Source organism: Acinonyx jubatus, chromosome D1 (assembly GCF_027475565.1).
Source record: "Acinonyx jubatus isolate Ajub_Pintada_27869175 chromosome D1, VMU_Ajub_asm_v1.0, whole genome shotgun sequence".
In the NCBI taxonomy this organism is placed as follows: domain Eukaryota; kingdom Metazoa; phylum Chordata; class Mammalia; order Carnivora; family Felidae; genus Acinonyx; species Acinonyx jubatus.
In genome coordinates, this window is record NC_069390.1 from 53,517,614 (window position 1) to 53,543,047 (window position 25,434).

General features: G+C 40.1%; 2 protein-coding genes and 1 pseudogene across 3 annotated transcripts in view; all 3 read right to left on the reverse strand.

Moving 5' to 3' along the window:
- Positions 1-25,434, reverse strand: part of LOC106966067 (olfactory receptor 51H1-like) — a 281,581-nt gene that overhangs the window by 156,933 nt on the left and 99,214 nt on the right. The gene's annotated exons all lie outside the window — the stretch shown is intronic.
- Positions 11,504-13,171, reverse strand: LOC106966073 (olfactory receptor 51F2-like; annotated as a pseudogene).
- Positions 23,015-24,549, reverse strand: LOC106966074 (olfactory receptor 51F2-like). Its single transcript, XM_015062150.3, has one exon. The coding sequence runs from the start codon at positions 23,957-23,959 to the stop codon at positions 23,015-23,017; it is 945 nt and encodes a 314-aa protein (XP_014917636.2). The 5' UTR covers positions 23,960-24,549.

Sequence of the window (25,434 nt, forward strand, 5' to 3'; positions counted from 1 at the left end):
ATTTAAATACAAGTTAATTAACATATATTGTAATAATGATTTCAGGAAAATTTAGTGATTCATCACTTACATATAACATAGAGTGCCCATCACAACAAGTGGCCTCCTTAATGCCCATCACCCATTTAGCCCATCCTCCCACTCAACACCCCTCCAGCAACCCTCAGTTTGTTTTCTTTATTTAAGAGTCTCTTATGGTTTGCCTCTCTCTCTCTTTTTTATTTTCCTTTCCCTTCCCCTATGATCCACTTTGTTTCTTAAATTCCACGTGAATGAAATCATATGCTATTTGCCTTTCTCTGAGAGACTTATTTTGCTTAGCATAGTACACCTTAGGTCCATCCACATTGTTGCAAATGGTAAGATTTCATTCTTTTTGATGGCTGAGTAATATTCCATTGTATATATATCACCTCTTCTTTATCCATTCATCAGTCTATGGACATTTGAGTTCTTTCCATAATTTGGCTATTGCTTTTTTTTTAAATATAATTTTTTGTCAAGTTAGCTTAGCTAACATACAGTCTATATAGTGTGAACTAACTAGAGTTTAAATAAAAACTTGAAATAAAAAAATTATGCTAATTGAAAAGAGTCAGTAACAAAGGCTACACATCATATGATTCAGTATATATGAAAGGTCTCAAACAGGCAAATTTACAGAGACAGAAGTAGATTAGTGGTTGCATTAGGCTGGGTGGGATGGAAGGTACTGAGATAAGACTGTAGGTAGGGTGTTCCATTTGTGAATTATAAAAATGATCTAAAATTTACTGTGATGATAATGGCAAAACTCTGAGAATGCACTAAAAATCATTAAACCTTTACATATTAAATGAATAGGTTGTACTGTATGTGAATTTTTATCAGTAAAACTGTTATGTTTAAAAAAAAGAAAGAAAATGGGGTGCCTGGGTGACTCAGTCAGTTAAGTGTCCGACTTCAGCTCAGGTCACGATCTCGCGGTCCGTGAGTTCAAGCCCCACGTTGGGCTCTGGGCTGATGGCTCAGAGCCTGGAGCCTGTTTCAGATTCTGTGTCTCCCTCTCTCTCTGCCTCTCCCCCGTTCATGCTCTGTCCCTCTCTCTGTCTCAAAAATAAATAAACGTTAAAAAAAATTAAAAAGAAAGAAAGAAGATTGGAGATTGCATAAGGAAGCTGGAGAGAGCACACATGTCCAAACTACTCTCACCTAGAAAAAGGAGAAAATATGTTTGAATAAAGATGAAATTAATAGCAACACTGGTATATAAATAGAAGTATAATCAGTGATCTAAGTGATCTGTAAATTTCAGGAATCCATGAAAGATAGAACAAAGATAAAATGACACTGAAAGATGAAACCACAGCTCAAAATATGTGTAAGAGAATACAGGAAGTCTATTCTAAAGAATGCCCCAATCTCTGGGGTGTTTGATTGAAGAATTACATTGAAATAGTCAGTCATTTTACTACTGTCCCACTAGCCCCAATCTGGCCCTCATTGTGCCATATTTTAGGACACAGACTAATTTGCCTAAGGGTAGAAAAAATAAATATGATTAGTTCTGCCACTGAGGCAGGTCTGTACTTTTTAACTCTGAGGCAACATCCAGGAGAAACAGAGAATCCATGTGTTCAGATGAAGAGGTAGTCATGTATTATCCCTCCCTGCCCATGACAGGATATATCGTCCCTTCCTCTTAATACTGGAGGTGATCAGCCTATAGTAGATAAACTATACCCATGAAAATACGAACAGAAAATATTCAATTCATAGAAGACTACACAGTGAAGAATCCTTAAAGGCATTGTTTCAGATGGCTATGAGTTGACAGAAAATAGTCACATGTATACACAAACTACACTACACACACATGCACACACACACACACACACACACACACACACACACACACACATTAGATTTAGTAATAGAATATTAAATCCAGAATATTTTTTTGAAATGTCCTCACATTAGGGGTGCCTGGGTGGCTCAGTTGGTTGAGTGCCTGACTCCGGCTCAGGTCATGATCTTGCAGTTCGTGCGTTCAAGCCCCACATCAGGATCTGTGCTGACAGCTCAGAGCCTGGAGCCTGCTTCAGATTCTGTGTCTCCCTCTCTCTCTGCCCTTTCCCCATTCATGCTCTCTCTCTGTCTCTCAAAAATGAATAAACATTAAAAAAAAGAAATGTCCTCACATTAGAGTTATACACATAGCATATCTTCTCTTATGCCCAGAAACATAAATGTGTGGGGCAGGGAAGAGAGAGCAAAGCCACTGACATCTGTCTGCATATGTTAGGGTAAGGCCGGACCACAGCCTCATTTCTTAACCAGCCATAGTCCTTAGGCCCATGAATACTTAGATATTTCATCTCCATTCAGAAGGAATATACACAAATAAGCTAACGCTCTAATAGAAAATACATAGAAATGTCTGAGGATCTTCTTGATGGTCAAGAAAAGTTCAGTGTCAGCTAGGCTGCACCTAATTATGTGTGGAAAGAGATGGAGAGAGAAGCAGAGTCAGGGTGCATGCCTCTAGAACCCAAAGTGGACATTGTGTATCCTTCTTATGCTTGGGGAGCAAGACACAATGCTCTCCCTTTGTGGTGAAGGAAACATCATAGCGTATCCCAGAACACTGGGCCACTAAAGTTGTACTGATGTGGTGGGCCTCTGCATCTTTGTAGGCTTGCCGACCACCCTCTGGAATGTACGTCTTGTCCATCCCACATGACTAGCACAGTTTCATCATTTCATCGCTATAATGGACAATGTGATGCTCTATGGGATATCCTACTGATCCAGGTCTCTTCAGACTATTATGAGAGTGGTCGGGAGAGACATCATAGCCCTGGATTAAGACAATGAATGTGAGCACAATAGTGGATTCTACCACCTTCTCTCCAAAGAACACAGATATTGATAATCATCCACAGACATGAGTAACTTTGTAGGAGTCCAGGAGTCCAGTGGAGAAGTTCCTGCACATCATTGGAGCCAAAAATCTGGAAACAGATTCATTGGAGAAGATAGAAACAATTTCACCTTACCTGCATCACACTACCCCATGATGGCACAACTCAGTGCCAAGAGAGATGCCATCTTCCACAGGGGAAAGTAAAAGGATAGTGAGGGAGCACCCAGCTTCTCCATCTTTGTAGGATACTGCCAAAGAGGCCCATGTATTTCTCAACCCACACAGAACAGTGATGTGATCTGCATGACTTAGGGACAGGGAGAGGCTGGGAGCACTGCAGCCAGGGTTTGGAACTCCTGGAAGGGATACAGATCCTATTAACCACTTTGTGGACTCCATCAGGAGACCTTCCCACAAATCAGTGGGGATGTCTCACCTCAGACCCTTTACTGACCTATGGGCACTCTCACTACTTCACACACCTCACCATACACCCTATGTGACTAGCTCCCTGTATGCATCCCCATGGGTAGAGAGTATGAGTTTTTGCAGATGGCCAGTAAGCACATGCAGAAAGCTGGATGATCTCTGTGGGATTGGGAGAAAGCACAAAAAAATTGAACTAGGAGCACCATCCTAGAGAAAGCAAATGAGAGGCTTGCAGTACCCAGCCTACCTCTGCAGGATCAAGAGAAGTCATACAATCTTGGGGCTCTTGGATGTTTCATTTGGTGGAACATGCCACAGTTGGTCTCAGGGTTGTAAGTTCTAGCCCCATGTTGAACAAGGAGTCTACTTAAAAATTAAAGAAGGCAAAAAGACAAATGTTGAGAAAATAGAGAAGGCATACAATCTTTTTTTATGTTTATTTATTTGTTTTTTGAGAGAGAGAGGGAGAGAGCACATGCAAGTGAGGGAGGGCAGAAAGGGAGGGAGAAAGCAAATCCCAAGCAGGCTCTGAGTTGCCAGACTCAGAGAGACATGAGGTTTGACCTCAGGAATGGTGAGATCATGATCTGAGCCAAAATCACTAGTCAGAGGCTTAACCGACTAAGCCACCCAGGCACCCCAAGAAAGCATACAATCTTAAGAATCACTTCCCTCCCAAAGGAACCAAAATATTTGAGCAGAAGCATCCATGCAAAAGATCTGAGTTGCCTCAGAATCCCTAACAAGGCTGACAGGTAATTTTGTTAAGATTTGTTTTGTGACCTAACATATGATTGATCTCAGAAAATGTTCCCTGTCTTTCAGAAGAAAATGTATTTTGATGCTGTTGGAAAAAAAAATTCTTTATACGTCAGATAGGTCCATTTGGTCTAATAAATAGTTCAAGTCCAATGTTTCCTGTATGCCAACTAGCTACATTTCAGAAGATTATATGCAGAAGTATGTGGTGAACCATGGAAGCACTTACTATAGTTACTAGATACTGTTGTCATGATCAACAGTCCAGATTACAGCAACTAAGAAAACCCCTGTTAATGGCTATTAAATCTAACAGTATTATATGCATATTACCTCACTGTGCTGGCTATGAATAATACTGTATCTTAGCTCTAAAACCACAATTCTTGAGGAGATCCTGGGAAGATGGCGGTGTAGGAGGACGCTGGGCTCACCGTGCGTCCTGCTGATCACTTAGGTTCCAACTACACCTGCCTAAATAACCCAGAAAACCGCCAGAGGATTAGCAGAACGGAGTCTCCGGAGCCAAGCGCAGACAAGAGGCCCACAGAAGAGGGTAGGAAGGGCGGCGAGGCAGTGCGTGCTACACAGACTGGCAGGAGGGAGCCAGGGTGGAGGGGCAGCCCGCCGGCCAAGCATAGCCCCCGAGTCTCGCTTACAAAAGCGGAGAGGCCAGGTGGAGTGTGTTCTGACAGCAAGCGGGACTTGACATCTGGAAGGTTATAAGCTAACAGCTCTGCTCAGAGAACAAGAGGGCTGGAGGACAACGGGAGGGAGAGTTGTTGAGCCCTGGACAACAGAGCTCAGCTTGGCGGGGAACAAAGGGCTCACCAGCGCCATCTCCCTCGCCCATCCCCCAGCCAAAATTCCAAAGGGAACCAGTTCCTGCCAGGGAATTTGCTTGCAATGCCAAACATCCAAGACTATGCTTCTGCGGATCCATCCCTCTGGCAGCGGGTCTGACTCCCTCCCGGTGCCGCAGGGCCCCTCCCTAAGCTGATCTCCGAAGGAAAAGCGAGCTGAGCCGACCCCTCCTCCCCTCCCCCTTCCCCCCCCCCACACCTTGCCGATCCACCCCAGCTAATATGCCAGATCCCCAGCACCACAAGCCTGGCAGTGTGCAAGTAGCCCAGATGTGCCACGCCACCCCACAGTGAATCCAGCCCTTAGAAGAGGGGAAGAGAAGGCACACACCAGTCTGACTGTGGCCCCAGTGGTGGGCTGGGGGCAGACATCAGGTCTGACTGAGGCCCCACCCACCAATGCAAGGTATTCAAGACAGCACAGGGGAAGTGCCCTGAGTCCTGCACCACTCCAGGGACTATCCAAAATGACGAAATGGAAGAATTCCCCTCAAAAGAATCTCCAGGAAATGACACCTAAGAAATGATTAAAAAGGATTTAAACAATATAACAGAAAGTGAATTTAGAATAATAGTCATAAAATTAATCACTGGGCTTGAAAACAGTATAGAGGACAGCAGAGAATCTATTGTTACAGAGATCAAGAGACTAAGGAACAGTCAGGAGGAGATGAAAAATGCTATAAACGAGCTGCAAAATAAAATGGAAACAACCATGGCTTGGACTGAAGAGGCAGAGGAGAGAATAGGTGAACTAGAAGATAAAATTATGGAAAACGAGGAAGCTGAGAAAAAAAGAGATAAAAAAATGCAGGAGTATGAGGGGAAAATTAGAGAACTAAGTGATGCACTAAAGAGAAATAATATATGCATAATTGGTGTTCCAGAGGAGGAAGAGAGAGGGAAAGGTGCTGAAGATGTACTTGATGAAATCATAGCTGAGAACTTCCCAGACCTGGGGAAGGAAAAAGGCATTGAAATCCAAGAGGCACAGAGAACTCCCTTTAGACGTAACTTGAATCGACCTTCTGCATGACATATCATAGTGAAACTGGCAAAATACAAGGATAAAGAGAAAATTCTGAAAGCAGCTAGGGATAAACACGCTCTAACATATAAAGGGAGACCAATAAGACTCATGACCGATCTTTCTACTGAAACTTGGCAGGCCAGAAAGGAATGGCAGGAGATCTTCAATGTGATGAACAGAAAAAATATGCAGCCGAGAATCCTTTATCCAGCCAGTCTGTCATTTAGAAGAGAGGGAGAGATAAAGGTCTCCCCAAACAAACAAAAACTGAAGGAATTCGTCACCACTAAGCCAGCCCTACAAGAGATCCTAAAGGGGATCCTGTGAGACAAAGTACCAGAGACATCGCTACAAGCATAAAACATACAGACATCACAATGACTCTAAACCCGTATCTTTCTATAATAACACTGAATGTAAATGGATTAAATGTGCCAACCAAAAGACATAGGGTATCAGAATGGATAAAAAAACAAGACCCATCTATTTTCTGTCTACAAGAGACTCATGTTAGACCTGAGGACACCTTCAGATTGAGAGTGAGGGGATGGAGAACTATTTATCATGCCACTGGAAGTCAAAAGAAAGCTGGAGTAATCATACTTATATCAGATCAACTACACTTTAAATTAAAGGCTGTAACAAGAGATGAAGAAGGGCATTATATAATAATTACAGGGTCTATCCATCAGAAAGAGCTAACAATTATAAATTTCTACGAGCCAAATACAGGAGCCCCCAAATATATAAAACAATTACTCACAAACACAAGCAACCTTATTGATAAGAATGTGGTAACTGCAGGGGACTTTAACACCCCACTTACAGAAATGGATAGATCGTCTAGACAATGGTCAATAAAGAAACGACGGCCCTGAATGATATATTGGATCAGATGGACTTGACAGATATATTTAGAACTCTGCATCCCAAAGCAACAGAATATACTTCCTTCTCCAGTACACACAGAACATTCTCCAGCATAGATCACATACTGGGTCACAAAACAGCCCTTCATAAGTATACAAGAATTGAGATCATACCATGCACACTTTCAGACCACAATACTATGAAGCTTGAAATCAACCACGGGAAAAGTCTGGAAAACCTCCAAAAGCATGGAGATGAAAGAACACCCTATTAAAGAATGAATTGGTCAACCAGGCAATTAGAGAAGAAATTTAAAAATATATGGAAACAAACGAAAATGAAAATACAACAATCCAAACACTTTGGGATGCAGTGAAGGCAGTCCTGAGAGGAAAATATATTGCAATCCAGGCCTATCTCAAGAAACAAGAAAAATCCTAAATACAAAATCTAACAAAACACCTAAAGGAAATAGAATCAGAACAGCAAAGACACCCCAAACCCAGAAGAAGAAGAGAAATAATAAAGATTAGAGCAGAAATAGACAATATAGATTCTAAAAGGAACTGTAGAGCCAATCAACGAAACCAAGACTTGGTTTTTTGAAAAAATAAACAAAATTGATAAACCTCTAGCCAGGCTTCTCAAAAAGAAAAGGGAGATCACCCAAATAGATAAAATCATGAATGAAAATGGAATTATGACAACCAATCCCTCAGAGATACAAACAATTATCAGGGAATACTATGAAAAATTATATGCCAACAAACTGGACAACCTGGAAGAAATGGACAAATTCCTAAACACCCGCACGCTTCCAAAACTCAATCAGGAGGAAGTAGAAAGCTTGAACAGACCCATAACCAGCGAAGAAATTGAATCAGTTATCAAAAATCTCCCAACAAATAAGAGTCCAGGACCAGATGGCTTCCCAGGGGAGTTCTACCAGACGTTTAAAGCAGAGATAATACCTATCCTTCTCAAGCTATTCCAAAAAATAGAAAGGGAAGGAAAACTTCCAGACTCATTCTATGAAGTCAGTATTACTTTGATTCCTAAACCAGACAGAGACCCAGTAAAAAAAGAGAACTACAGGCCAATATCCCTGATGAATATGGATGCAAAAATTCTCAATAAGATACTAGCAAAGCGAATTCAACAGCATATAAAAAGAATTATTCACCATGATCAAGTGGGATTCATTCCTGGGATGCAGGGCTGGTTCAACATTTGCAAATCAATCAACGTGATACATCACATTAATAAAAGAAAAGATAAGAACCATATGATCTTGTCAATCGATGCAGAAAAGGCCTTTGACAAAATTCAGCAACCTTTCTTAATAAAAACCCTCGAGAAAGTCGGGATAGAACGAACATACTTAAACACCACAGAAGCCATTTATGAAAAGCCCACAGCTAACATCATCCTCAATGGGGAAAAACTGAGAGCTTTTTCCCTGAGATCAGGAACACGACAGGGATGTCCACTCTCACTGCTGTTGTTTAACATAGTGTTGGAAGTGCTAGGATCAGCAATCAGACAACAAAAGGAAATCAAAGGCATCAAAATTGGCAAAGATGAAGTTAAGCTTCACTTTTTGCAGATGACATGATATTATACATGGAAAATCCGATAGACTCCACCAAAAGCCTGCTAGAACTGATACATGAATTCAGCAAAGTTGCAGGATACAAAATCAATGTACAGAAATCAGTTGCATTCTTATACACTAACAATGAAGCAACAGAAAGACAAATAAAGAAACTGATCCCATTCACAATTGCACCAAGAAGCATAAAATACCTAGGAATAAATCTAACCAAAGATGTAAAAGATCTGTATGCTGAAAACTATAGAAAGTTTATGAAGGAAATTGAAGAAGGTATAAAGGAATGGAAAAACATTCCGTGCTCATGGGTTGGAAGAATAAATACTGTCAAAATGTCAATACTACCCAAAGCTATCTACACATTCAATGCAATCCCAATCAAAATTGCACCAGTATTCTTCTCGAAACTAGAACATGCAATCCTAAAATTCGTATGGAACACAAAAGGCCCCGAATAGCCAAAGTAATTTTGAAGAAGAAGACCAAAGCAGGAGGCATTACAATCCCAAACTTTAGCCTCTACTACAAAGCTGTCATCATCAAGACAGCATGGTATTGGCACAAAAACAGACACATAGACCAATGGAATAGAATAGAAACCCCAGAACTAGACCCACAAACGTATGGCCAGCTCATCTTTGACAAAGCAGGAAAGAATATCCAATGGAAAAAACACAGTCTCTTTAACAAACGGTGCTGGGAGAACTGGACAGCAACATGCAGAAGAATAAAACTAGACCACTTTCTCACACCATTCACAAAAATAAACTCAAAATGGATAAAGGACCTGAATGTGAGACAGGAAACCATCAAAACCCTAGAGAAGAAAGCAGGAAAAGACCTCTCTGACCTCAGCCGCAGCAATCTCTTACTTGACACATCCCCAAAGGCAAGGGAATTAATAGCAAAAATGAACTACTGGGACCTAATGAAGATAAAAAGCTTCTGCACAGCAAAGGAAACAACCAACAAAACTAAAAGGCAACCAACCGAATGGGAAAAGATATTTGCAAATGACATATCGGACAAAGGGCTAGTATCCAAAATCTATAAAGAGCTCACCAAACTCCACACCCGAAAAACAAATAACCCAGTGAAGAAATGGGCAGAAGACATGAATAGACACTTCTCTGAAGAAGACATCTGGATGGCCAACAGGCACATGAAAAGATGCTCAACGTCGCTCCTCATCAGGGGAAAACAAAGCAAAACCACACTCAGACACCACCTCACACCAGTCAGAGAGGCCAAAATGAACAAATCAGGAGACTATAGATGCTGGCAAGGATGTGGAGAAATGGGAACCCTCTTCCACTGTTGGTGGGAATGCAAATTGGTACAGCCACTCTGGAAAATAGTGTGGAGGCTCCTCAGAAAATCAAAAATAGACCTACCCTATGACCCAGCAATAGCACTGCTAGGAATTTACCCAAGGGATACAGGAGTACTGATGCATAGGGGCACTTGTACCCCAATGTTTATAGCAGCACTCTCAACAATAGCCAAATTATGGAAAGAGCCTAAATGTCCATCAACTGATGAATGGATAAAGAAATTGTGCTTTATATACACAATGGAGTACTACATGGCAATGAGAAAGAATGAAATATGGCCCTTTGTAGCAACATGGATGGATCTGGAGAGTGTTATGCTAAGTGAAATAAGCCATACAGAGAAAGACAGATACCATATGTTTTCACTCTTATGTGGATCCTGAGAAACTTAACAGAAACCCATGGAGGAGGGGAAGAAAAGAAAAAAGGTTAGAGTGGGAGAGAGCCAAAGCATAAGAGACTCTTAAAAACTGAGAACAACCTGAGGGTTGATGGGGGGTGGGAGGGAGGGAAGGGTGGGTGATGGGTATTGAGGAGGGCACCTTTTGGGATGAGCACTGGGTGTTGTATGGAAACCAATTTGACAATAAACTTCATATATTGAAAAGAAATAAAAATTAAATAAATAAATAAATAAATAGAAATTAAAAAAATAAATATAACTACACTTCTTTATACTCTGCTTTGATAATAAGGGTGGGAATCATGAAACACAATTATCATTTGCCAGCTGGTTCCCTGCTATGTTCTGTTAATTGGAATATGATAGAAGGAAACTGGAAGCTACTAAAAGGATGAGTATCCCAGCATGTTTGCTTGTGATTCCTGTCAATGCCACACAACAACGCCAATATCACTGGTTGTACCTTCTAGTTTTATTTCTTCCCAATACTCCCAGCAAAATCTCATCATGCTTCCTCAGAAGAAACAGAACCAGACATCAGTGGGATGCGTCTCAGGGGTCTGAGTCTCAGGTCCATGAGGGGTCCTCCTCTGTGCTCCTGAAGCATGAGCTACAGCTGTGAAGTGCCTCTTCACAGGGGTGTGAGTCTTGGATCTATGTGGTCTGTTCTCTTGGCTCCTGAGGTACTACAATCAACAGGACAGCACCTTTTCATAAGGGGTCTGAGTGTCAGTTCGGGGAAGACCTTCACCATGCTTCTAAGTTTTCAATACTTCAAACTCCTATCTTTGTTGTCACAGACATAAAGGTGGAAGTGATACCCTGCAGTTACTATCTCTATTATTTCTGTATTCCCTTTGTGCCTTCAGTCCACCTATACTTGTTTATCTTGGATTAAATACTCCCAGTGTTAACCACTGGTATAACTTCTGTCTTCCTATCCAGAACATGATTAACATACCCACTTTAATCTTCCTTGAAGAGAAAGCCCAAACATAGCATCACAAATCCAAACAGATTAAAATATCTCTGCATCTGGTTCCTGGTACTCTTGAGATTATATTTGCCAAAAACAAAAACAGATTTATTAAGCATTAAGCATGACATTAGTACTTCTGAAAAAACCATACAGACTGAAGTTGAAGTAAGAAGAGTTATTTTTCATAGGATGTTTGTGCTATAAATATTTCCTGAAGATCTAGGAGAAAGTAAGAATATCTGCCCAAAAAGTTCAGGTTACTGACAAAGCAATAAAACATGTATTGATGATAATACTAGCTATTATATTAAAGGTTATGGAAGTCAGAGGCAGAGAAAAAGTAAAATATTTGGAATGATTCCATAACCATGGGCAATGCCAATCTTATGTGCCAGATTTAGATAATAAAATTCAGTAACAAGCTATTGTTAACACACTTTTTATTCCCACCTTCTTTTTTTTTATTTTTTTTAATGTTTATTTATTTTTGAGACAGAGAGAGACAGAACATGAGCGGGGGAGGGTCACAGAGATGGAGACACAGAATCTGAAACAGGCACCAGGCTCTGAGCTGTCAGCACAGAGCCTGACGTGGGGCTCGAACTCACGGACCGCGAGATCACGACCTGAGCTGAAGTCAAACACTTAACCGACTGAGCCACCCAGGTGCCCCTCCCACCTTCTTCTTTAAAGCAAACAAAAAAAACAACTCCACATTTGAAATCCAAACTGGGTCATTCTGGTTATCTCAGCAATTGAACATCTTTCATCTTAAATGAACAAATTTTAATATCATTGTGGCTGAGGAAATAATAGGTAGATAATTTTAGCCTAAATTTCTCTCTTAGCCCATGGTCTTCTTATTTAAAACTAAAGTGATCTTTTGGGATGTTGTTATCCCAAGGACGAGTCTCAGCATTTTAACTTCTATCAGTGGCATTTTACTCATCTATACAATAACAAAGAATAGAAAACATTGAAAAACCCATCTATTCTTTTGTTGCACTGGGATGGAGAACTTTCAGCACAGCTCTGCATATCTGTTTGGTCTTCACACTGTAGATGAAGGGGTTCAGCACAGGGGGATTAACAGGTAGGTATTGGCAACCAGGATATGTACATAAGGTGGGGCCCATTTCCCAAATCTGTGAACAAAGGACAGACTAATCAATGGAATATACAATACAGCAACAGCCCCAATATGGGAGATACCTGTGCTGAAGGCTTTCTTCCTCTCTTTCAAAGATGCAATGCTGAGGACAGTCTTAACGATTAACAAGTTAGAAAAAATAATGAAGACCGAGTCTACCCCAGCAGTGGTGATCAGGGCTGTGAACCCCACTGCGCTATTGATCCTGGTGTCTGTGCACGAGAGCTTCATCACGTCAGGGTAGAAGCAGTAGGAGTGGTGGAGCACATGGCTGTGGCAAAAGGGCAATCGTTTAAGAAGCAACACCATAGGAGTCTGGATTAGTGCCCCCTGGTGATGATTGCTATTCCAATCTGTGCTATTTTAAGCTCAGTTAAGATAGAAGCATATCTAAGAGGATTAGAGATGGCCACAAAACGATCAAAGGCCATGGCCAACAGCACTGAGGACTCCATGACAATGTAAAGTTGAATGAAAAACATCTGTGACAGGCAGGCATTAAAGCTGATCTCCCTGGCATCAAACCAGAATATACCCAACATGGTGACCAGGGTAGATATGGACAGGCCGAGGTCAGTGGTGGGCAGCATGGAGAGGAAATAATACATGGGTTCGTAGAGGCTGGGCTGAGTGACAATGGCAAAGAGAATCAGGCTGTTTCCCGAGAGGGTGGTTATGTAGAGAAAGCGGAAGGGAATGGAGATCCAGGTGTGGAAGACTTCCAACCCAGAAACATCAGTTAGTAGGAAAATGATGGACATAGCTGTGGTATTCTGGAAAGTTGACATGTTGAACTCAAACTGCAGAATCTTATCATGAATAGCCTGCAATGATCAATTGCATTTCTTTATAATGAATTCAACCTGAAATTAATTATTTCACCAGGTAAACATTTATAAGAGATAGTATCTATATTATAGAAAGAGCTTATGAAGATTGGTTAAAAAATAAAGAAAACTAAGGCCACATCTAATAGAGAAGCAGAAAACAGGAAATGAACAATTATGTGAGGATATAGAATTTGTATATAAACAAATCTAGCAATGATCCATCTTATTTAAATTCAGCGCCTTTTAAGTGGATTGCACCCATCACTTACTTTATGTGGTAGGCAGTCAAGAAATATTTTTTGAGAGGCGCCTGGGTGGGTCATTTGGTTAAGTGGCCGACTTCAGCTCAGGTCATGATCTCATGGTCCGTGAGTTCAATCACATGTCAGGCTCTGTGCTGACAGCTCAGAGCCTGGAGCCTGCTTCAGATTGTGTCTCCCTCTCTCTGCCCCTCCCCCACTCACACTCAATCTCTCTCAAAAATATACATTAAAAAAAGTTTTTAAAAAAAGACATATTTTTTGAAATGTATATGTTGTGTTGTATGAAATCTTAGATAAACAACAAACAGTATATACAGGGATTCTGATATAATAAATAAAGTAAGTTGGCTTCTGGGGGCCAAAAAAAGGAATGCTCTCATCTCCTGGATACTTTCTTTCAATCAAGTTGAATATCTCCAAACATAAAAATAGCCAACATTTTTTGGGGGTGCCTGGGTGGCTCTGTCAGTTAAGCGGCCGACTCCGGCTCAGGTCATGATCTCACGGTCCATGAATTCAAGCCCTGTGTCGGGCTCTGTGCTGACAGTTCAGAGCCTAGGGCCTGCTTCGGATTCTGTGTCTCCCTCTCTCTGACCCTCCCCCATTCATGTTCTGTCTTTGTCTCAAAAATAAATAAACCCTAAAAAAAAACTTAAAAAAATAGCCTACATTTTTTGAGCCCCTACTATGTTAGTAGTTGTGAAAATATTCTGTATGAACCTATAGTTTCTTTGCAATACCATAACTTGAACTGTACCTAATTAACTTTTGTACTACATACCTAGTGTAAGCCATCAAGACAATTACAAACAGAACTGTTTGAATATAGAGGGTCTCAAAGTAAGTACTGTGGACATTTTGGTGTTACAAATTTTTATTTGGCATCCCAAATCAATTTTTTGGGCTGCATATTCTATTTTTTGATGCATTCAAGCATTGACTGATATATTTATTGGTTAAGATACCCACACGATAAGATATTAAATATGTGTGCCTGAACTTTCCATCCCTAAACTAATAATGATATGCATACTCCATAGAATTATTACCAGGATTAAATTAGTTAATATATATGAAAAACTAAGGAGGGTACTTCACTGTGATGTAAAAGTTCAACAAATATTAGCTGTTATACTTTTTTAATTAAATTTAAAATATTATATAATCATTTCTTTTCCTTCCTTTCCCACATCTATTTGCATACCCCTCCCACTTATTCACAGGTCTTGTCTTCTGAGCTGAGACAAAAGGTGAAAATATTATCTAAGTCTGACTTGGGCAATGCCTACTGCTTAATATCTTCTTTATGTGGTCCCTTCTTCCTCCACAGCTATGATTTTTCTTCTACATTCTTTCCTGATTCAGAAGAAAAACTATTGCTCACTTCCAAAGACAACCCTACCATGTAAGCCCCTAAATGAATTCTGGATATTAGTATAGTTTAACATTAAATTACTGAGTGCATGTGGGGTCCCTGGGTGGCTCAGTGTGTTAAGTGACCGACTCTTGATTTTGGTTCAGGTCATGATCTCAGGGTCATGAGCCCAGCATGGAGCCTGTGTAAGATTTTCTCTCTCTCCCTCTATTGCTCCTGTGCTCGCTCTCTCAAAAGAAAGAAAGAAAGAAAGAAAGAAAGAAAGAAAGAAAGAAAGAAAGAAAGAAAGAAAGAAAGAGAAAGAAAGAGAGAAAGAAAGAATGAACTGAGTGCAGGCTGTAATCCACTAGATGGATACAGAACCAAATTAAACATGGTACCAGCCCTCAAGGATATTTAGGAAAGGATAAGATACGTATGAAAACAAACATGTAAACGGACAAATAAAATGCAGTGTGATATATAAAATAATGGGTTTGTGTTTAAAACACACTGGTTGAATGTATTAGAAAGTCTTATGGTGGAAGGATCAAGAGAGGCTACTTTGAGAATATAAAGAACACTTGTGCAGGGGATGCTAGGTAAAAATCACCATGAAGATACTCTAAGCATGTCCAAGGTATGTTGTATTAGATAATTTACAAATGTCACTAAGACATGAGATATAAGGTGCTAAAAGTGTTTAAAGGTAGCAGGAGTCCAGTATGGAATTATTTTATCACCGTCAAAGAGTAAGGAATTTGGATGTTTTCTAAACACTGAAAACATAAAGAATACGTAGATGTCTTTCTGCACTGTGAAATAGCCCCACCAATTTTCCTTCTTTATTTTTATTAAAATTTGGACACTTTCATTTGTACCATTACCACCATCTATAAATATTTCAACTTCTTTCCCAACCTAAACATAACTCTGCCTCCTTCCTGTCTCATGTATCTCCTTCCCTTCACTAACAACTTATTGAATATTTGTCTTTCCTCATCTCCCTCTTAAATAGTTCACACCTATTCTTGAAATTTGCTTCTTTTTGTACTGAAGCATACTCTGTTGGATTAGTTGTCTATTGCTGCATGAAAAACTAGCACAAATTCATGGTTCAAAACAAGAAATTCATTGACTCACATCTCAGTAAGTCCTAAGCAGAAGCAGAAGCATCAGGATCTCTGCTCAGGGTCTTACAAGGCTAAAATCAGGGTTTCAGCCAGGACTGTGTCCTCATCTTGAGGTCAGGGTCTCTTCCAGACAGATCCAGGTTGTTGGCGTTCTTTGTGGTATGGAATTGATGTCTCCACTTTCTGACTGGCCATTGACTGGAGGTTGCTCCCAGCTCCTAGAGACTACCCTCTACCCTCTGCCCAGTCATCTGGACCTCTCCCAACAGGCTGCATCTTCCAACCCAGTAGAGGAGTCTCTCTGCTGGTTCCTGTCTCTTTTAAAGGCTCACATGATTAGGGCAGGCCCACCCAGCATAATCTCCCTTTTGGAAAACTCAAAGTCAAGCCATCACCAACCTCGCTGACATCTGCAAACTCTCTTTGCCATACGTACAACATGACATATTCCATCACATCCATAGAACCGCGCACACTCAGGGGGTGGGTTTCATACTGGACTATACTCATAGGGGACAGGAATCGTGAGCACCTTTTTAGAATGCTGCCTGCCAAAAGTGTCCAGGCCAACCAATCTATAAACTTTTATAGGTTTGGCTTCTAAAATGTCCTTTGATTGACCATCCTTATCCTCCACTTCTGTCATCTCTATTTTACATAGTAGTCTCATTAGTTTTTGCAGGAACTACAGCTATATTCTCATAAGTAATTTCCCTGCCTTGAGTTTCAAGTGTTTACAAACTTTTTCCATATTGATGCCAGCATGATCTCTCAAAAATACAGCTTCTTGTCACTCCTCATACAGAACTCTTCCTTGTCTTCAGCACAAGGTTGAAACTCTTTCCTATCTTATTATAGCCATCAAGGATCTTCCCAATCTAACAAAAATCTACTTTTCCTGATACCCAACCTCTTCCCTCCCCCCAGGAACCTTTTGATATGATCAACCTGGGCCTTTCCTACCTCACCAAATTACCAAATATAGTAAGTTCTCTCACAGTGCTGTGCTTTGCTTAAGTCATGTACTTCCCATTCTTCTTTGAATAAGCCTAAATTCTTTGATTCATTAGATTCATTCTTATATTCATTATTTTCTTTAGGAAGCATTTTATGGAATCACCTTCTCCATGTCAAGTCACAAGGAATTACTTCTTCCTCTGGAGTCATATTTTTATTTATTTATTCATCTAGAATAGTGTTAATTCCACTGCATGATCATAAATTACTTGAAAATATGCCTCTCTAACTGAAATCAGCTATGGGCAGGTATACCATTATATTCTCTGTACCATGAACTGTACTGTGCAGTGTGGGAAGTCAATATATATTTTTTGATAAAAATTAAATCCAAGGGTTGTATACTGACAAGGAATTCTGGAAATATATCAGGATCTTAACACATTACAGCCTTGTGGTATTTAATTTATGCTATTTGGCTTCAAATTACAGATGTGACTACTAGAAGCATCTCTGTGAACTCTTTCATTCCCACAAAAGGAAGCGTGTGTGTGTGTGTGTGTGTGTGTGTGTGTGTGTGTGTGTGCGCGCGCGCGCGCACGTGTTGAGGCTTTTTTTAATGAAAGGTTTGTGTTGGCATTTTAAGGTACACTTTTATGTGCCCCCCTCCACTTCTCAATAGTGATTCTCTCTTCTGTGAAAACAATATTCCAGGCCCATAGTAAGAACATGCAACAGTTCCCATGCAGGACTACCTTGAGTTAGCTCTCTCCTCTGATGCCAGAGAGTCACTAACATGGTTGTACGGTCAGGCAAACCTAGTTTCAAGTGTTGGCTCTGCCACCAACTAGCTGAGGTTCTCCAAATAAGCACTTTATATTAGGTTTTACTTCCATAAAATTAAGTTTACCAATAGCATTCATTGTAAGGATCACTGAAATAGCATTTGTGAAGCATTTAATCTGCTAATGAGTACTGGGGAAGCACTTAACAATGGTAAATGAGGATGAGGTTGATGCTGGTGGTAGGTGGTTCCAGCATTGCCCGCTGCCCTTAGGCAATGATTTTGAAACATACTCAACTAACCAAAAAACTCACAATTCAAGGACCTGCTAACAACTTGCTCCAAGAGTCAAGACATATGGGCCACAGATCAACTGAACCCTATTGGCCAGAACATGATGTACCCAAATACTGATTTCAGGAAAAACCCTTCCACAGTTTTCCTGAGACACTCATGAGGGCTTTTTGCAGTTAATTAACTCTTCCTCATTCTAAAGGAAACCGGTGGGTGTGAAGCTTGATGTTTTCCCTAAGCTCACAGTGTTACTTACAAAGTATGGAGCTGTCTTCTTTCCTGTCCTCTTTACCAGAAAGGGATTTGAGGAGCAGTGGAGGTTTTCTCCTCAGGTACAGGTAGCACATATAAGGAGCCATGACTCAGGCTTCATGAAATCTCCTAATCAGAAAACCCTAGTGGACTTTTCTGCGGCCCCCGAGTACCAAGTTTCCCAAGGGTTCATTCCACCTCATGACTCTCTTCCCTTTCTATCTCACTACATTTAGTTTTGTCATTTCCATGCATGGGCTGGTATTATAGTGCCTTGACCTTGCTAAATGTGAGTCTGTGAGTAAAAATTCCCAAACAAAACACCTGCCATATATGCACCAGCTCACTCCTGTCTCTACCTCTACCCCCACACACAACTGATAAATGTATCTTCCTACAACACAAATTGGGTAAATATGGTACACTTTTAAGATGGGTGAAGGGGAGTGGGAGACACAGGACTCCAGTTGTGGAATGAGTAAGTCACGGGAATAAAAGGCACAGCATACAGAATACAGTCAGCAATATTGTAATAGCAATGTAAGGGGACAAATAGCTATACTTATGGTGAACATAGCACAGTGTATATAAACTTGTGACATCACTAAATTGTACATCTGAAACTAATGTAACATTGTGTGTCAACTATACTCAAAGAAAAAATATATATGGTTCTCTACCTTCAAAGTTCTCCATTTTTAAAACTTTTCCTGAGAATCCATGCAATTTGAATCTGTTATGTTTATACTTAGAAGTATACTCCTTAAGTATACTCCTTAGAAGTAACTGAATGTGTATTATTTCTCCTCTGTTAAACAGTAAATTTCTAGGAGCTATATTTTCCTCTTCAGACTAAGAGTTTCCTGAGTTGTTGATATCCCCTTTAGTTCAGGTTCTTCCTGGCAAACAGAGAGATCACCATCAATGATTCCTCTTAGTATCTGCTTCAATGTTTTATCCAGTCTCATTCAAAAGAAACAACTGTTTTAAACATTACTTGAATTTATATATGTTTAGTCAGATTATTACTCCTTAAAAATAGAAATTATGTCTTCATTTTTCACTGTTTCAACACCAGTACATTCCACAGCACTTGCCAAAATGAAAATGGCCAAAATATGTAAGAAAAATATTTGCAAAGTTATGTAAAAGTTGTTAATTCAGTAAGCATGTATTAAATTAGCTATTATTAATAAAGTACTATGCTTATATCTGTGCATGATAGATTAATTTTAAAGTTCAATGGCTGTTTTCAAAAATTTTTAAGTCAGTCAGGGAAGATGGCCCTAATTGCCTATAAGACAAAGATTTATTAATGGCACCTAGAAAAAGGAAAAGGCAACTACTAGGGGCGGGTGGAGAGCAGGTGAATATTTCAGTTATAGAGCACAAAACAATCAAAGACAAACAGCAAGGTATTTATTGTATTTTTTTCAGAAGTGAAAACATCCCAGAAGAGTGTTATCTAACATGCCTGCTAACCTGGAGGTAGCTTGTTAAAATATAAATCCCCAGGCTCCATCTAAAGAATTTCTGATTAAGTAGTTCCAGGTTGGGGTTGAAGATATTAAGTTGTTCCGATGCCCTGGTTTTGAACCACAGTTAGTACAGCAATGGACAAAAGCAGGAAGTGGATGTCATATTATAAATTGGTGGTATGAAGACAGATTGTGAAGACCCATGGGGAAGCAGTTACAAGGGAAGATGAAGAACAAAAAAGTTACTGTGTTTTCAAGTGGGTGTTAAATGGAAATCAATTATTTCACTACCTGCAAAATTTTAAACACTCATTATTGAGCATTTTTAAACTGCAGGAAAGTACACAGAAAATATAAACAAGCCAATCTCTAATTATCGGAAGACAAGTACTTTGACATTTGGAACATATCTATCCACACTTTTACAATGTATTAGTGTGAGTGGATATGCAAGTGTATGTGTGTGTGTGTTCCCATGAAATATATACAGAAACAGTGATACATACCCTGTAAACTAATCTATCTTTTCCCTTAATAATATATAAATTTATACCTATGTCAGTATTTAGCTGGTTGCATGAGAGTTTATATTTTATTTAACCAATACCCTAAAATAATTGTTTAAGCAGTTTCCAGATTTGCATTGCAATGAATAATGATATGTTGAACATCACAACACGTTTTGGCCCACTTTCCCCCATTAGACACGTATTTTGAAGAATAAATCACTGGATATTACATAGTTAAAATTTTAATACATTTACCAAAGGGACCCGAATAACCCTTTTAAGAATTAAGTAAGTTTGATTTTTATTTGACTTCATGTTTTCTAGGCTTATTCATGTTCTGTGGCCATGGGTAGTCTATCTAGGGAAATAATAAGCATTACCAATAAATGGTTAGAATTACTGTAACTTAGACTTTCCTACTGAGGGAAATTATATCAAATATCCCTTGAATCATGCTGTACCTCAGAGGTTATAAGGCTGTTTAAACCCCAATTCATGACTTTATTTGTCCACTTTGTAGAAATATTTTACCTGTGGTCCTATTCTGTGCCAATGGAAGCATTTGTGACAAGGCCAAAGGTACACGAGACACAGTCCCTATCCCCAAGAATCTACATTCTTGAACTCACTAAATACGAAGCTATTGCATCATCAGAACAGAATGAAAGCATTTATAAATAGGCTTTTTCAATTCTGCACAGTGCCAGTCCTTTAAGACTCTAGGTTTTGAATCCCGGCCATGTGCCAAAGAAAAAATGCAGGGGAGTTGTGGCCCAGGGCCAGCTGACTGCCCTCACTATTCCGTGAGGGCTGCCTGAACAGCAGGGGTTGTAAGATCCCTGATCTGGGCAAGAGAGACTGGGATGGTGCCATTTATCCCCAACATCAACGAGGTGCGACTTCAGAAAGAAACACAGCAGCCCCCAGTGAAGTGGACCGCCTTACACCAAACCCTGCCCCTCTTGCCTGGCAACTACTTAATTACTGGGGCAAGCCTGACTCTGAGCCAACTGGGTAGGCCTCTCCTCCAGAGCCAACATAGCCAGCACCCCTCATGCACCAAGTGCACTGAAAATCACGCCTCACCACTACACTGAGAGTTCTTTTCTCCTTTTGTCTTCCTTCTTTTTTTTTTTTGGAATCAGGCTCATAGTTTCTTGTTTTTTTTCACTTCCTTTTTTTTTTAATCAGTCATTTTTATTGTTTTCTTTTTATTCTTTTTTCTTTTCTTCTGTTTTTTCCTTTCATTTTCTTTGGAATCAGCCTTATAATAGTTTTTTGATTCTCTGTTTGGTTTTTTGTTGTATTGTTCTCTTTCCTTTCTCTTTTTATGGGATCAGGCTTTACTCCTTCCTTTTTTTTCCAGAGTTACTTCAGAAAGCAAATCAAAGCACACCTAGTTAAAGATCCAAACACTCCACCACTGCAAGCAAGGAGGAGCTCTGCAGAGGCCTGACCAGGGGGGAAAGAGCAGCCACAACACAACAGCGAGTGCACACAGCATGTACCAGAAACACTTCCTGAAGTGCCAAGCACTTGACAGTGTATGACCCCTTTTTAATACAGCAGTACTCTCTGGTACAAGAAACATATCAAGCTTTTAAAACAAATAATCCAAGGGTGACTGGGTGGCTCAGTCAGTTAAGCATCTGACTTCAGCTCAGGTCATGGTCTCACGGTCCATGAGTTCAAGCCTCGCGTCGGGCTCTGTGCTGACAGCTCAGAGCCTGGAGCTGTTTCAGATTCTGTGTCTCCCTCTCTCTCTGCCCCTCCCGCATTCACACTCTGTCTCTCAAAAATGAATAAATGTTAAAAAAAAAATTTTAAACAAATAATCCAGTGAAGAAATGGGCAGAAGACATGAATAGACACTTCTCCAAAGAAGACATCCGGATGGCTAGCCGACACATGAAAAGATGCTCAACATCATTCATCATCAGGGAAATACAAATCAATACCACAATGAGATGCCACCTTACACCTGTCAGAATGGCTAATATTAACAACTCAGGCAACAACAGATGTTGGTGAGGATGCAGAGAATAAGGATCTCTTTTGCATTGTTGGTGGGAATGCAAGCTGGTGCAGCCACTCTGGAAAACAGTATGGAGGTTCCTCAAAAAACAAAAAATAGAACTACCCTACAACCCAGCAATTGCACTGCTAGGTATTTATCCAAGGGATACAGGTGTGCTGTTTCGAAGGGACACATGCACCCTCATGTTTATAGCAGCACTATCAATAATAACCAAAGTATGGAAAGAGCCCAAGTGTCCATCAACTGATGAATTGATAAAGAAGAGGTGTTTTATACACACACACACACACACACACACACACACACACACACACAGTGAAGTATTACTCAGCAGTCAAAAAGAATGAAATCTTGCCATTACAACAACGTGGATGGAACTGGAGTGTATTACGCTAAGCTAAATAAGTCAGAGAAAGACAAATATCATATGATTTCACTCATATGTGGAATTTAAGAAACAAAATAGATAAACATAGGGGAAGGGAAGGAGAAATAAGATAAAAAGAGAGAGGGAGGCAAACCATAAGAGAGTCTTAAATACAGAGAACAAACCAAGAGCTGCTAGAGGGGAGTTGGGTGGGAGATGAGCTAAATGGGTGATGGGTATTAGGAGGGCACTTGTTGGTATGAGAACTAGGTGTTATATATAAGTGATAAATCACTGGGCTCTACTCCTAACATTAATACTACACTGTAGGTTACCTAACTCTAATTTAAATAAATAAATAATATAATAATCAAATATGAGTTAGAGAGACTATGGGAAGAAAGGATAAAATAAAAAATTCCTAAATCATCTTAGAAAGGAATATTTTGAGCACTGCCTTACGAATTTGCTTGGTTTTCACACTGTAGATTATGGGATTCATCACAGGAGGGATAAGCAGATAAACATTGGCAATGAGAGTGTGCACAAGGGGAGGGGCTTGCTTCCCAAATCTATGCACCAGTGACAAGCTGATCATGGGAATGTAGAAGATGGCAACAGCACTTATGTGTGAGACACAGGTACCAAAGACCTTTTTCCGCTCCTCTGGGGAGGCCATGTTGAGCACAGAGTGGATGATCAGAACATAGGAAAGGAGGATAAACACAGAGTCTAGGCCAGCAGTTGATATGACAATGGCCAAACCAAATGCACTGTTGATCTTGGTGTCTGTGCATGAAAGCGTCATCACATCAGGGTGGAAACAATATGAATGGTGCAGAACATGGCTATGGCAGAAAGACAGACGCTTTAGGAGCAGAAGTAAAGGCACTAGAGCCGTTGTCCCCCTAATAACAATGGCAAAGCCCACTTTGATGATCCTTGAATTGGTTAAGATTGTGGCATATCTCAGTGGGTTACAGATGGCAGTGAAGCGATCAAAGGCCATCGCCAGGAGTACTGAGGACTCCATGAATGTGAAACCATGGATAAAGAACATTTGACCAATGCAGGCATCAAAACTAATTTCTCGAGCATTGAACCAGAAAATACCCAGCATGGTGACCAATGTGGAAAGGCATAGTCCTAGGTCCGTGAAAGATAGCATGGAGAGGAAATAGTACATGGGTTCATGGAGGCTCGACTCAGTGAAGATCACAAACAGGATCATGCCATTCCCAGAGATGGCAATGGCATAGAGACAACAAAAAGGGATGGAGAGCCAGGCATGGTAAGTTTCAAAGCCAGGGATGCCAGTAAGAAAGAAGACTGCAGGGTGGAAAATGCTCTGATTGAAGGATGGCATGATGAGTGAAGGAAGCAGATTTCCCTGAAGGAAAGGACCATACAAGTAGGCAAGGAAAATGTTTTCACTCTCTTCTACACATCATACAATCCAGGATCACTAGTGAGCCTTGTCTTGTTCTTCAATGGAAGTGCAAACCCAGTTATCCTTTTCTTAGATTTGGAGTCCATCTTGGGTGAACTAAGGAAAGAGACAGAACACTAAATCATATACAAGGACACCTGGGTTTTAGCAAGAGTAACATGTTATATCTAGGCTTCAGCACATTTTCACATACATGTGTAAAAAAGGAGGTTAGAGTAGATAACTAACATATTTTCCAGTTTTATGATTCCATGTACATGGACAGATAGGATATTTCTGTGCAACTCTGGGACAATACAAAAGCCAATTCATCCTGCTTTTCTTCACTTCTCTTTTCCCCTTAAGAGGTCCATTAAGGCTTTAAAAGTCCTATGGCACCTGGTTGGCTCAGTCGGTTGAGCTCCTGACTTCAGCTCATGTCTTGCAGTTTACGGGTTCGAGCCCCACATTGAGCTCACTGCTGTCAGCACAGAACCCACTTTGGATCCTCTGCCCACCTCTCTATGTCCCTCTCCCACTTGCACGCTCTCTCTCTCTCTCTCTCTCTCAAAAATAAATAAACATTAAATAAAAAAGATAAGTCCTTATGCATCCAAATAAAAGAGGATCATAAAGACAATATTAAATATTTTCTAATACCACTGATTAAATAGCACAATGGCTATTGATAAAAACTAAATATTATTGAAGAGCAAATTCAATCTGGCAAATAAACTGCAATGGGTGATAACTGATAAAGCGTTTCATTGTATAGGTAGTAGCCTTGAATCGGATATTGTTTAAGGGAAATTCTCCCTGAAGAAATATGGCCCAAAGTCAACCTTACAAGAACAAAGGAACTAATTTCAAGCTAAGACATAACAATTAGAGTGGAATTACCTGATTATGATTCTTAATATTCCATTATTGTGAAAGGATAAGAAAATGAATGGAGATTTTGGTGGGTGTGGTCCCTTAGTAACTGTCATGAATCTGGGTTAATCTCCATTCAGGTGAAGGATGATGACATGTTCACCCACATCAAGAAATCTGTAGGATTAAAGAAGTTCCTCTATAGTGATTCTTGTCCTAAGTGTTCTTACACCCTATTTTATCTACAGAAATAATACTTGGTTTTTAAGGTATGTGCTCCTTTTTTACTCATTCACGTGTGTATTCACTCAACAAATATTTAAATATCTACAAAATTCCAGCGTGTGCAATTAGAATTACATCTGGTACCACAAGAAGGCCTGTCCATGACTCTGGGAAAGAAAATATCGAAGTGTATATAAGTCAACTTGGTAAGTTTCATTCCAACTCTATTAACAGGCAGTGGCTTTGACTAGAGTGGGGATAATTCATTACATGAAGTGTGATGAAGAGGGCATTTGAAGAGAAGAAAAGAGAAA

Coding starts and splice junctions, on each gene's coding strand:
- LOC106966074 (XM_015062150.3), bottom strand. CDS start 23,959: ATGCCATCCTTCAATCAGAGCATTTTCCACCCTGCAGTCTTCTTTCTT.